We start from the raw sequence: 13,498 nt of genomic DNA on the forward strand, positions 1-13,498 counted from the left end.
GCCAGGATTGTCCTGTGTTGTCTTAATGAGGCAAATGGGAGGTCCTAAGATCAAGACCTAGCTTACTTTTTTATCTGTAGGCACCCAGTATACATTTGCATGCCCTTCATTCTCCCTTTCTCTCCCTTCCTTCCCTCCCTCCTTCCCTCCCACCCTCCCTTCCTTCCTCCCTCCTTCCCTCCCACCCTTCCTTTTTCCCTTCCTTCCTCCTTTCCTTCCTTCCTTCCTTCCTTCCTTCCTTCCTTCCTTCCTTCCTTCCTTCCTTCCTTCCTTCCTTCCTTCCTTCCTTCCTTCCTTCCTTCCTTCCTTCCTTCCTTCCTTCCTTCCTTCCTTCCTCCCTTCCTCCCTTCCTCCCTTTTTCCCTTTCTCCCTTCTTCCCTTCCTGAGTTACTAAAGGGGTTCAGATAAATATATGCCTTCAAAACCTGGTGAATTTTCATTGCCATCTCCAACAATTTAAATGCTAATCCTCCAGATCACGTTGTTGTAGAAAGAGTCCCAGAGATCTGAATTTGAATTCTGCCTCTGATTCTTCCTAGTTCTGTGATTTCACACAAACCACTTTACTTCTTTGAAACTGTTTCCTCATCCATAAAATGGGGATGTTTGTATCCGTCTTATGAGGATGAAATGGGAGAACAGAGGTGTTAAACCTCTTCATAAATTGCTAATTTTTTTATTATTTGTATTTTACAAATGGAGAAATCAAGACCCAGAGACATTCAATGACTTGCTTGTGATTACAGTATTTGAAAAGAATAATTTCTATGACCCCAAATAGTAAAACACCCACAGCCACACACCCCTTTCCTTTCCTGTCCTTCTAGTGGGAAGAATTCAAACCCAATATGACTAGTCCTTTGAACACGATATGCTGCTAAGTATTTTTTAATCAGCATTCTGCTGAGGGAAGTGGTGGAAAAGGTACACATAATTCATGGATCACCTAGGTGGTACCCCTAGAATCAGGAACACTTCAGTTCAGTCCAGCCTCAGACACATACTAGCTGTGTGACCCTGGATAAGTTACTAACCCTGTTTGCCTCAGTTTCCTCATCTGCCAAATGAACTGGAGAAAGAAATGACAAATCATTTGATATCTTTACTAAGAAAACTCCAAATGGGGTTGTGAAGACCCAGGTACATCTGAATTTACAGAATAACAAACATGAGTTTCATCTACATTATTAATTTTTTCTTCATTATTTCTAAAATCTAGACAATCAGCAAAACAATAAACCAAGTCGTGATTTGTAGCATTTGCCAATTTCCAAGATGTAAATGCTCATTCTGAAAACTTAATGAATTCTTTTTTGGGGGGAGGGGGGCTTGAGTAGCTCTAGCACACTTCTATCCAATCTATGATTACACAGTTCATTTCCAGTCTTGCACTCGAAGCCTTTTTAGCTTGGCGGGACCTTCACAGAACTTGTGTTTCACTGACATTGCTTCTAGGAAGCCCAGAGTCCCCTTTGTGGTGAGGCACAGAATGGGCCACGAGTGGAACAACACATAGGATAAGCTAGAATGAGTTACCTTCCCCAAGGAAGGGAGAAGCAGAGTGCAATCCACATACAGAGAAGGGAGATTCAGGAAAATTTTATGGACAAAATCCTGATAGATAGCTAAGATTTTGACAGATGGAAATAGAGGAAAGGAGACTGGCCCAGGCAGAAAGAATAGTGTGAGCAAAGGCAGAGAGGCTGGAAAGTTTAGAATGTACTAAAGCCAGAGAATTCTTGTCTTGGCCAAAATATCTCACAGATAGCTAGCCGCAGAATTGAAACTAAGTCTCTCACTCTGAGTTCAGTTAGTGACTTGTTCAGGGTCACACAACTGGTAAGTATCTGAGCCTAGATTTTAACTCAGGTCCTCCTGACTCCAGAGCTGCTGCTCTATCTAGTGTACTATCTGATCCCAGATCATCTCTTAAGAATGGGATTCTGTGATATTTAAAAATTAATTTATATCAGTGTTTGCTTTCCTGAGTAGTTAACATAGTGCAGATTTTGCTTCCAAATAAGGAGAAGCCTCTTAATCATCAGAACTGTTACAGCCTTATAGGCTACATGGGAAGATAATGAGTCCCCTATTACTAGAGGTCTTTAACAGAGGCCAGGTGACTTATGAGGGCTTCCTGCTGCAGGTATAAAGTGTATTAGATAGTACTTAATATTACTGTCATCTCTTTCTGGAAGGCAAGTACCCTGTTACTTTATTTTGCTTTGTGTTAAGATGAATTTAATACTGGATATAAATAGGAAATCCTTAGGAAAATGAAGGAATGGGAACTGACTATATATTTTCTTTGGTTCAGGCATAGGGCATTAAGGGAAAGGAAGGAAGGAAGGAAGAAAAAAGGAAAGGAGGGAAAGAGGGAAGGAAGGAAGGAGAAAAAGGGAGGGAGAGAGGGATAGACGGAGGGAGGAAGGAAGAGAGAGAGGGAGGGAAGAAGGAGGAAAAAAGGAGAGGAAGATTGGCAGATTTTGCCACAGGGTCATTCAGCTGTAAACTCAGGAAGAGGAATCTCCCTGCCTCCAGTGCCAGCATTCTATGTCCTAGGCCACCATATAGCTGCCCAATATTTTATTACAATAATTTAGACCTACAAATGACAATCCACAATTTCACAAAAGAATCGTAAACATTTTGCACCCTTGGAAACATCTAAGAGAATTAGACACTAAGGTGGCTTTTCTTCAGGGGAGGATTTTTCTAGTAAAAAATCAGTTTGAATTGTTGAAAGCAAAAATGGCAGAGACATTGGTGAAAGCTTTTACAGTTCAATTCATAATGAGGAATTCTGGTGATTCTCATCTTTGCACGTAGGGGAAAGATTCAAAATTCTCTTCCACTTTTTGGTCCCCAAATGATTAAGTCACTTGGCTTAGTCACAAAGCTGTAAATTGCATCAGACGTATAAATCATCAAAGATGAACACCATGACTTCAACAGTTTATAATCTAGATGAGTCATATGTAAAACTAAGCAGTTTAGTCAAGGTGATTTGGTTAGGGGATCGTGGGAGATTGAGCATGAGATGCATATTTATAGAATCATGGAAGACCACTTCTAGAGAGGACTTAGAGATTATCTGAGATGAAGGAAATGGAGGCTCAGAGAGGTAAGAATGATTTGTCGGGGTCATATGTCTAGTAAGTAGCAGATCCCGGTCTCAAATTGAGATTTTCTGGCTCTAAGTCCTTCTGTCCTCATTAATTATTGTTGGCTGGTTGTATCCGTCACATCCACTCCTCGTGATGCCATTTGGAATATTCTTGGGCAAAGATACTGCAGTGGTTTGCCACATCCTTCTCCAGCTCATTTTACAGATGAGGAAACTGAGGTAAACAGAATTAAAACTTTTCCAGCTACTAAGAATCTGAGGATAGATTTGAACTTAGAAAGAAAAGGACTCTTAATGCTGTATGCTCTATGGGGACACCTCGCTGCCCTTATAGAACATCATGAATCAAGGGGAAAGTTTCCATGTCTATGGAAATTATATAGTACTGTGGAAGCTCCTTGAATATGGGGACTGTTTTATTTTATCTTTGTATCCTCAACACCTACCTAGGATTTGTATGATGCTTTAAGGTTTGCACTTAGCCTAGTGTTTTTGATAAAAAGCACTGGTGATCTGGGTTCAAATTCTACCTTTTACATTTTCCTGGGCTTTGGTGTTTTCATTTGACAATGAGGGATTAGACTAGAGGGAAATAGATGGCTTCTGAAGTTTTTCTAGCTCTAAATCAAGGATCTCTGTGAATATTTTATAACTTCAGAGAAGCATTTTTACATGAGCGTCATTTCTTGCCATGTTTATCAGTGTTGTTTAGATTCAGAAACAATTTTTTCCCTGGATCCTTCTGGTATGATCAGGGGAGCCTTAATTGAACTTATACAGCCTTGAGAAACAGTGGAAAGATTAACAGTACCAGCAGGCTGAAGACCTGATGGATTCAAGTCCTGAATTTGCCCCCAGTGAGCTCTGACTTTTGTGAAACACTTCTGTGTTCACTCAGTTCCTGCATGTATTAAAGCAGTTTGAAATGGATGATCTCACGTTCTCTTCCATCTTTAGCATTTTATCATTTGTATATATTAAGATAGATGGTTAATAGACTGTTACTGAAATCTGTTAGAGTGAAATGCCACGTTGTATAAATGATTTTTGAATTGGGAGTCAGGGCTGGGGAGGTCAGCTTTGAAAGTTTGTGATTCTTTCCTCCTTTCCTTCCTTTCTTCCTCCCTCCCTTCTTCTCTCCCTCTCTCTCTCCCTTCCTTTCCTTCCTTCCTTCCTACGTGACTTTGGTTAGATAATCTTCTTTTTGACTTGAAGCTTCTTCATCTGTAAAACAAAAGGGGGCAATTAGATATTCACTAACATATCAACTAATACAAAGTAAAGTGAACAGAACCAAGAGAATATTTTACATAGCAATAATATTGTAAAAGGAATTAGTTTTGAAAGACTTGAGAATTCTAATCAGTTCAATGACCAGTTGAGATGTCAAAGGATTGATGATAAAGGGGCTGCCCACTTCCTGACACAGGTTAAATACAGTCACGATTCAGATTGTGGAAACATGGTTTTCAAAGAGCCAACATGGGAAATTTGTTTTGCTTGATTCTGCATGTTTTTACAATGATTTATTTTTCCTTTTTTTATTTCTTAGTGGCTGGGTGGTAGTAGGGAGAGTGGGAAATAGAGATAGGATGAGGGAGGAGGGAAGGAAGGCATTTGGCTCCTGATTTTAAGATATGTCCAGAAGAGATCAGAAGAAAGTCACACTCAATTTGAACACTGCAGGTTGAATTTATTATAGTTTTTAAAAGAAAAGCAAGCTGAACTTCATAACAGGTTTGTAGTTTCATCAAACTTCATTTTCTGTTGTGCTTTGTCTATGGAAATGCCATTTTACTTGATGTTTAACCTTAGAATTAAATTATTAAAAACAGTCTGTGACTTAAAAACCTAAATGGTTCATTCTTAGCTGCCATGGTATCTATCTCTCTGGCAGGTTGCTCTTCCTGATCCCCCCTTTTCCCTTTTTTCTTTCATAGAGCCGCTGTTTGAGGTGCTGCTGAACGCTTCTAAGGTCCCTGAGTATCTAGATGATCCCACGGAGCTGGAGTGCCAGATAACAGATGTGAGGAACGCAGACTCCAATGTCCGCTTCACTGTTTCGTGGTACTACAGGATGGACTCTCGTAGTGAAGAAGTTGTGTCTGATGAGTTACTTGCTGCCATGGATGGGGACTGGACCCTGAGATTTGGGGAAAAAAGCAGGCAGAGGGCACAGAATGGGGAGATTATTTTCTCCAAGGAGGATGGGGCCAGGTTCAGCTTGCGCATTCAGAGAACTTCAGAGGGAGACAGAGGAAATTACTACTGTATTGTGTCTGCATGGACCAGACAGCGTAACAAAAGCTGGATGAAAAGCAAGGAGGTCGTATCCAAGCCTGTCAACATTTTTTGGGTTGCAGAAGGTAGTAGCATCATACTTACTAATTCTTCTTTTTCAGAGAGGATTAGCAGCTTTCAAGGTGTCCAGCAGCATCATGTATAGCAATACCTCCTTACCTGGATTAATGATATCTAAAGAACTTGGAGTAATTAATATTTGAATGTCCTACTGGACCTCCATGAAAGTGATAAGGTTGGATAAGGAGCATCTCTGTTATAGGCTCTTCCTGTTTATAAGGAATGGTACTCTACTATGTATACCAGGGATATGACTTGACTGGAATATAACTAAGTTTAATTGTGTAGTAGTAGCAGCAGCAGAAACAATAGTAGTAACAACTTATGTCATCTAATATAGCCTTTCTAGTACCAGACACTGCAATAAGTACTTTGCAAATATTATTTCCTCTGATGCTCCTAACAACCCTAAGAAGTAGATGCTTTCCATTTTAGAGGAAACTAAGGCAAAAAGCTTAAATAATACTGCCCAAGGTCACACTGATAGTAGCTGAGGCCATTTTTAAACTCAGATCTTTCTGACTCCAGACTTTAAGTCTGTTGGAAGAAGGTGTCTTAAGATTGACAAATTACTTTCTTCTTCTCAAGGATGTCCCTCTGAGAAGTAGATAGTTTAATAACTAATAATAACAACTAGTAGTTTATAGCACTTCAAGGTTTACAAAGTGCATCATTTCTTTTGAACCTCATGGTAGTCTCGTGATGCGAGATAAATACTTTTTCATAAATGAAGAAACTGAGAGGTTGTGATATTTTCTCGGTCACATAGTTGATGAGTGTCTGAGTGAATTTGAACTGACATCTCTCAGGCACTCTATCCAGTTTGCCATGTAGACTCTCATTATAATTATTTATCAGCTGGGTATCAACACCTGAGCACAGAGTAGACCATTGCCCTGTTTTGCTGTTATCATTTCTTTTATAATTCCACTGATATAGTAAGGAACAATTTAAGCGTAATGTAAATTTTGTGTTGATCATATGTAATTTCATCTACAAGAAACATGAGTTGAATGTAGAACTCAGCTGTATAGGGAGACACAAAATACCCAGTCCCACATATCTTACTACATTTACCAGCCACCTCATTTCACCTCATGTATGTTATCCTGTAAGCTTGTGTTTTGTAATTTGTTAGTATTTGTGAATTTTATGTATGTATATATGTATATGTACTTATATTTAATATACAATGCATAATCTATATACACATACACATGCATACATACAGATATATATACACACACTCATTCAATATCCCAAAGATATCTAAACATTCTGATTAAAAATGCTAATCAGCACAAGTTTAAAATATTAAGAAAAAAATGTGAATTAATAAAACCTTTTTGAAAGAAACTGAAGAACTTGTAATCCAATCAACAGACACAAAGCAGTCCACATTGTGGACCATCAGAAACAATGCTGCAAAAATAAAAGAAACCTACATGGCTGAAAGTATTGGTCCTAGCCCCATTTTCCCCATGAGTCTGTGTTTTTTATTGTGTTTTATCATAACAACATGATTTTTAAAGAACACGAATCTCATGTTAGAGCAGCACTAAGTGTACTTAATCCATAAGCTTTGGGATACAGTATTAAATATTGCATCAATTATCTATTAATTAATTATTGCATGAAAGATTTGTACAGCATGTCCCCAAAGTCTTAAGTTCTAATCTATTAAAGCTTTAAACTGCTCTGAGACTTTTTGGATGCTGTATATAATTTTTTTTCCTACTAGATGGTAAGCTCCCCAGGACAGAGATAGTTTTATTCTTTGTACTCCCCATAGTGCCTTGCACACAAAAGGCTTTCAGGAAGTATTTACTGAATGAGTTTTCAGAAGGACCTAAAGGCAACCCCTTCTTATTATCCTATCTTTGCCCTCTTTCTCCATCCTCCTTGTACCACATCCCTTACTCCACAAATCATTTTGGTTCTGCAAGCAGCACTTACTGTTATGCCCATCAACATAAAGAATCAGAACCTGGAAGGTTTCAAGTCATTTCAATAAATATTTATTAAGTACTTACTGTGTGCAAGGCATTGTATAGCAAGTAATCATGACCTTTTTGTTCCCTAGGATGAAAATGGTGGTGATGATTTTTCTGTAGTATTTCAGATTTATGTAACATTTTTCTCACATTACTTATAGGTGAGATAGGTATGTAGCACAAGCATCACTGTTTTCCATTTTGCAAGTGAGGATTTTTAAGGCTCAAGAATTAAGTGACTTGTTAGGGAGTCTAAGAAATCAGATTGATTTAGGAATCCAGCAATCTTTACAGACCATTTACCATATTCCAGGAATTGTTGGGTACTATACACAGGCAGAAGTGAATGTCTTTATTCCAGAAGCTTAAATTCTAATAGACGATATAGCACATAGAGGGGATTGCTGAGCAGGCAAAATTTGGGATGAGGAAATAGCAGGGATTATGAGTGGAGCTGTGGAGCAGCAGCTGGCACGTCCTTTCCAGTAGTGGTAGTTGTATGAATCCTTTTTATTTTTTCCTCAGAGAAAGAGTTGGAAACTGGGGGTATTAGAATGGGGAAAATTACATAGAATCCAGGGAGATGATAGTGTGTCTGTGCTGGATCCACCTTGATGTCCTATTGGGTGGGTTATGAATCATGGTCACATGTGGGCTCGATGAATAGGATCAGATGAGTTTTCACTTACTTGTCCATCGATGAGGACAGATTCCAAAGGCTGAATTAATGGGAGTAAGACATAAAGTCCTGCTCTGAAAAAAGTAGTCATAGGTCCCATCCGCACTTGCTGAAATGGATTGATCTGTGGAATGAGGGAGTTAGGGCAGAAGGGTGCAGGCAGGGGAAAAGGAGGTAGAAATAGGGGTAGAAAGGAGAGGAAACTGTACTAAAGACCAAGAAGTCTTCTATTTATTAGAGACAGTAATGGCTTTCCTAGATTTTACCCAGTTTATCCTCTACTCCATTTTCCAGTGGCCCCAGAACCAAATTTTCCCCATCCTGTCACTCTTCCCCCTGCCTTTGCTTGGAGCTCATCCTGTCATCTTCCTCATTAGTGATTTTCAGCTCGTCCTCCAATCCATATTTTTTTTCCCTCCTTGACTCTCCAGCTTTGGGAGCAAGTGCATGTCTAGGACAGTGTTCAAATGAACTTCTTTGATGGATATCTGGGAGCAAAAAAGTCTGACTTTCATAAGTCTTTTCTGTAATTAATTTCTTTTGATGCTTCATTTCAGATTCTGTGCTCCTCGTGAAGGCGAGGAAGGCAAAGCCTTTCTTTGCTGCAGGAAATACTTTTGAGATGACTTGCAAGGTTTCCTCTGAGCACATAAAAACTCCTCGCTATTCAGTCCTCGTCACTGCCGAGAAGCCTGCGGCAGACCCCTTCAGCCCCAATGAGACCAAGCACATCATTTCCCTCGACCAGGATTCGGTGGTGAAGTTGGAGAATTGGACTGATGAAGCCCGGGCTGATGGAGTCGTGCTGGAAAAAGTCCAAGAAGATGAATTCCGTTATCGGATGTACCAGACTCAGGTGTCTGATGCTGGGCTGTACCGCTGTGTGGTAACAGCCTGGTCCCCTGCGGGAGGCAACTTGTGGAAAGAAGCAGGGACCAGTTTGTCTAATCCAATTCAGATAGACTTCCAAACCACAGGTTTGTACAGAATTGAGGTAAAATCATAGAAAAGCAGAATTGCTGCGCTCTTGTCTCCTTATAGGTGATCTAAGCCAATCCTCTTATTTTACAGAAAACTGGGGCTGAGAGAGGGGAAGTGACTTTTTTTGCCACGGTGACATAGTGGATAAGCTTGGGGTAGGAAGTCTGGTTCAGGAATGTACCTTAACTTTTATTAGCCTGACTTATCAAGGCAACATTGCATGGCAAATAAAAGATCTGGCTTTGGAACTAACAAGTCCTGGGTTCCAGTCCTGCCTTTGAGACTAGTATAGCTCTATGACCATGAGCAAAGTAGTTCACCTATTTGAGTCACGATTTTATAAGACTGTAATTTGCAGGTGAGTGGCTGATTGGAATCAGTGGAATGGTGAATCTGTGGATCACTGATGAATGATAGGTGCAGACTTCCTCCAGCCCTCTCTGTCCCCTACCCCCCAAATCAAAGCAGTATTTCCATACAGGGCAAGACAGTTTCATCTTCATTCCATTGACATTGCGTCTGGCTTGGCAAACAACTCCCTCCTTGCCTGTGTGCTTGGCAGAGTACCCAGGGCAGCTGTATAGAAATGGAGTGTGTCTGTCTGTCTGTCTTTGCTAAGAAGAGTAAGGAGTAATAGATATGTTTTTAAAATTGTGGGTCTCAAAAGTCTTAGTGCAGTATTTAGCTTTAATAGCTTACTCACCCCGTATAAGGAAAAATAAGGCGAGTTTATCATAAGTTTCAAATTGCCGACTTACTGTTATGGGGGACTAAGTTTGGGCCACAGAAAAGTCCTAATCCATTTCCCCCAGTTTCTCTGGGATACAGGAGGGGAAAGTGACGTTCTTTATGAGGTATGGGCTGCTTCTACTAACATTTCTTGTGACTGCCGTCTTGACCCCTAATTAGAGGTTATTTCCTTGATGATTCTTCATTTATTTCATTATATTTTCCAAACTAACTATCCAAGAATTGATTACATATAGGAAATATTCTTAAATTTCCCAACTTTAAAGTCATGTGATGTTTATCTATGTGGTCTCTAGCTTCTGGGCTGAAATTAACTCTCTGAGTTCTTTCCCCTTCTTACCAAACCTTTGGAATTGTTTCTTTGGTTTTAAGGATATTTCCTTACTTCACTTGAAATAAGTTAACCCAGTGCTCCATAGAAGGCCTTGGCTCCAGACAACACTTAGTATCTCCTGATAACAAAAGAGCTATCACTTAAGTGTGCAGCAAACCTTAAGCCCCATTTTATTACACAGCTCTCCCTCGTGACTAATTTTCCTCTCTTCCTCTGGCCCCATCTCATTTTTCCTTGGGTATTCCCTCTGGTGCTTTTCCACTGGTTACTACTTTGCTTTATTTTTAATGACTCAGGGTATTGGTGGGGAATAGCATCCATATCAATATGATCAAAAGATTTTTCATATCTCTGCTGCTTGTTCAGTTCAGACATTTGTAAGCATTGTATCCAACGGCACTGTGCTTGGTCCTAAGGATTTAGAGACAAGAAAGAAACACTCTCTACTCCACCCGCCACCCCACTCCCCTCGTGAAAGAGGGTACCTTCCAATGGCTCATAAAACAAGTACAAAAAAAAATTAGATAATTTGAAAACGAGATCACTAATGGGAGATGGAGGGATCAAAAAAGACCAGAGTACCTGAGGTAAACCTTGAAAAGAAACTGGAGATTGCTAATGGAAGGAGATGAAAAGAGTTTGTGTTACGGAGGGGACAGCCTACGTTTGTGCAGAGACTGGGAGAAAATAGATAGAGTGTCAGGTTTGGGGAACCGTGAGTAGGCAGGCTTGTCTGGAACAGTATGTGAAGAGAGATTCTATGAAATGAGTCTGGAAAGGTAGATGGAAAACAGCCTGCAAGAAACCTACATTCCAGGCTGAGGAGCTGATATTTTATTCCAGTGGAGGAGGAAGTCACTGAAGATTTCTGAGGAGCGAGATGGGCAAGCTGTTAGAGTAGAGGTCCTTTGGGAAGATTTATTGGTAGCTGGGGAATGGATTGGAGAGGGGACAGCCTAGAAATGGATGCATCGAGAGGTTCTGTTGATGACTCTATTACTAGCAGTTCATGTCAGAGGTGATGAGGGTCTGAATTTGGATAGTATTTTGAAAAGCAGTGTAGTTACATGTATTCTCCAGTAGCTTGGGAATTGAGAGACTTTTAACAATTAACTCATGTCACTTAAACTCTTAGGAGTATAATGTCAGAGCTGGAAAGATTCTTTCTCTGAGATTGCCTATTCCACCTCCTAAATTTTAGATTAGGAAGTTGAGGCCCAAAGACAGAACTCTTGACTAGAATTTTAGTCTCCTCATTTCAGTCCAGGTCCTTCTTTCTCATTTGGAAATTAGAGTAACAGAAGAATGGGCACAGACCCCAGAGTCAGAGGAGCTAGATTTGGATCTCTGTTGAACTCTAGGCATTTCAACTCTCCAGACCTCAGTTAGTTCTTAGCTATAAAACCGAATGAGCATTAATAGTTCTTCAGACTTTTCCTTCATGATCCTCTAAGTTAATGATTTCCATTCAACAAATACCATTACTACAAAAATTCAATATAATGAAAGTATTCCAAAGCTTAAACCAAAGACCCAAAAGTATTGTCTGCATTATAAGTAAATTGTTACTATGCATAATTCATAGCTGTGTACATTGCCCAATCTTGTTCCTGGCTTTGGTGGTGAAGTGGAAACTTTATCCTGCTTCATGGCTAACAGGGAGAATGAGAAATAAAGGCACTCTTAAATTGAGCTTTCCTGAGGAAATCTGGAAAATCTGGCCTCAAATGATTACTAGCTATGTTACCTGGGCAAGTCACTTAACTCTGTTTGCCTCAGTTTCCTCATTTTTCAAGTGAGCTGGGGAAGGAAATGGCAAAGCACTCTAGTATCTCCGCCAAAGAAACCCAAATAGGGTCATGAAGAGTTGGGCATGAAGACTGAAATGACTGAACAAAAAATTATCATTTTCTCCCCTGTTTCTGCTAACTTCTGGACAAGATACCTCCATACACAGTTTTGAAACATAGTGTACCCTTAGCTGAGCAATATGGGATTAGACTAGTTCTCACCTTACTATTATGGGACAGAGAAGAGAAAGACCAAGAGTTAAAAAAGAGGCAAATAGCTGCTTTGGGAAGGAGACAGTAGAGCTGGCCTGCAATGAAGGTGAAATTTGTCTTTGGCACTTCCTTTTCTGTGACTCTTACCTGCTGGGCCACCTTCCCGCCATTCCTCTTGTACCTCAGAGCATTGATGCCATCTAAGCCCAGTTGCCCCATCCAGAATTGCCTGCCTATTCTTTGATATTCTCCATTTCTGAATTACTTTCCTCATCAAAATTCCCATTCTTTTAATACTCATGGTTAAGAAAGCATTGTGATTGAAATTGGGTTAAATGATATCATTACAAAGTGCTTCCCCATATAGATTTTTTTTTTTTTTTGTATTCAGCTGGTTTTGGGGGAGGGAGGAGTCAAAGAAGGATAACCTTTGCTTTATCTCTGCTTTAGCTGCCAGCTTCTGAATATGAGCCAGCTTTATTTCTCTGGCTTATCAGAGAGGAGAGAGTTACTTTTCACTGGAATCACTTGATAAACCCAGGAATTCACAGACCATAGCTATGGTCTATTTTCTTTATTTTTAAGACGTCCAAACAGGACCTCTTTCTGTGCTGGAAACCCTGGCTGATAGGTTATGCCCACCCCCAGGTAATGGGAGCCCGCACAGGGTAGATGTTGAGATCCTGGACTGGAGGGAAATGGGGTTAGTTCTAGACTTGCCTTTTTCCTCAAATTAGAATCAGAGGAAATACATCAAATTGATCTGATGGAGGTTGAAGCTAGAGGCCACAATATCTAATTCAAGATATTGGACAATAATCTTGTCCAAGATTTAGATTTCCAAATTTGAATTTCTAAAGCCAAAAATGCCTTTCTTTTGCTTAACTTGAATGAATGCAATGGAAAAAGTGGAGCAGGTAGATGGCTCGGTGAATAGAATTCTTGTGTCTGGAGTTCAAATCCAGCCTCAGGCACTTAATCTTTATATGCCTTAATCAATTAAAGAAGGAAATAGCAGGTCACCCCAATATTTTTGTCTTACTCTATACACAACCATGAAGAATCAGACATAACTGAACAACTGACAATGGAAGGGGTATGAAGCTGGAGTGAAATGACTCACATTTGGTCCTTTGCTTATTTCCTGTGTGAATATGGGTGAACCAATTGATACCTTTAAGCCTAAATTTCTTCATGTATAAAAGGAAAGCATTGTCCAAATCCTAGCTTTTTAAATTGTGCTTGACAACCCCATATAGTGGGAGTGTC

The 13,498-nt window shown here is 39.9% G+C and overlaps 1 protein-coding gene across 1 annotated transcript in view; it reads left to right on the forward strand.

Moving 5' to 3' along the window:
• The window catches only part of PTGFRN (prostaglandin F2 receptor inhibitor), a 75,971-nt gene that overhangs the window by 44,597 nt on the left and 17,876 nt on the right, over positions 1-13,498 (forward strand). Inside the window, exons 5-6 of the mRNA XM_074263189.1 lie at positions 5,068-5,493; positions 8,719-9,138. Of these exons, the coding sequence (XP_074119290.1) occupies positions 5,068-5,493; positions 8,719-9,138 (846 nt within the window). The remainder of the gene's footprint in view (positions 1-5,067; positions 5,494-8,718; positions 9,139-13,498) is intronic.

The sequence above is a fragment of the Sminthopsis crassicaudata genome, chromosome 4 (genome assembly GCF_048593235.1).
Source record: "Sminthopsis crassicaudata isolate SCR6 chromosome 4, ASM4859323v1, whole genome shotgun sequence".
Taxonomy (NCBI): Eukaryota; Metazoa; Chordata; class Mammalia; order Dasyuromorphia; family Dasyuridae; genus Sminthopsis; species Sminthopsis crassicaudata.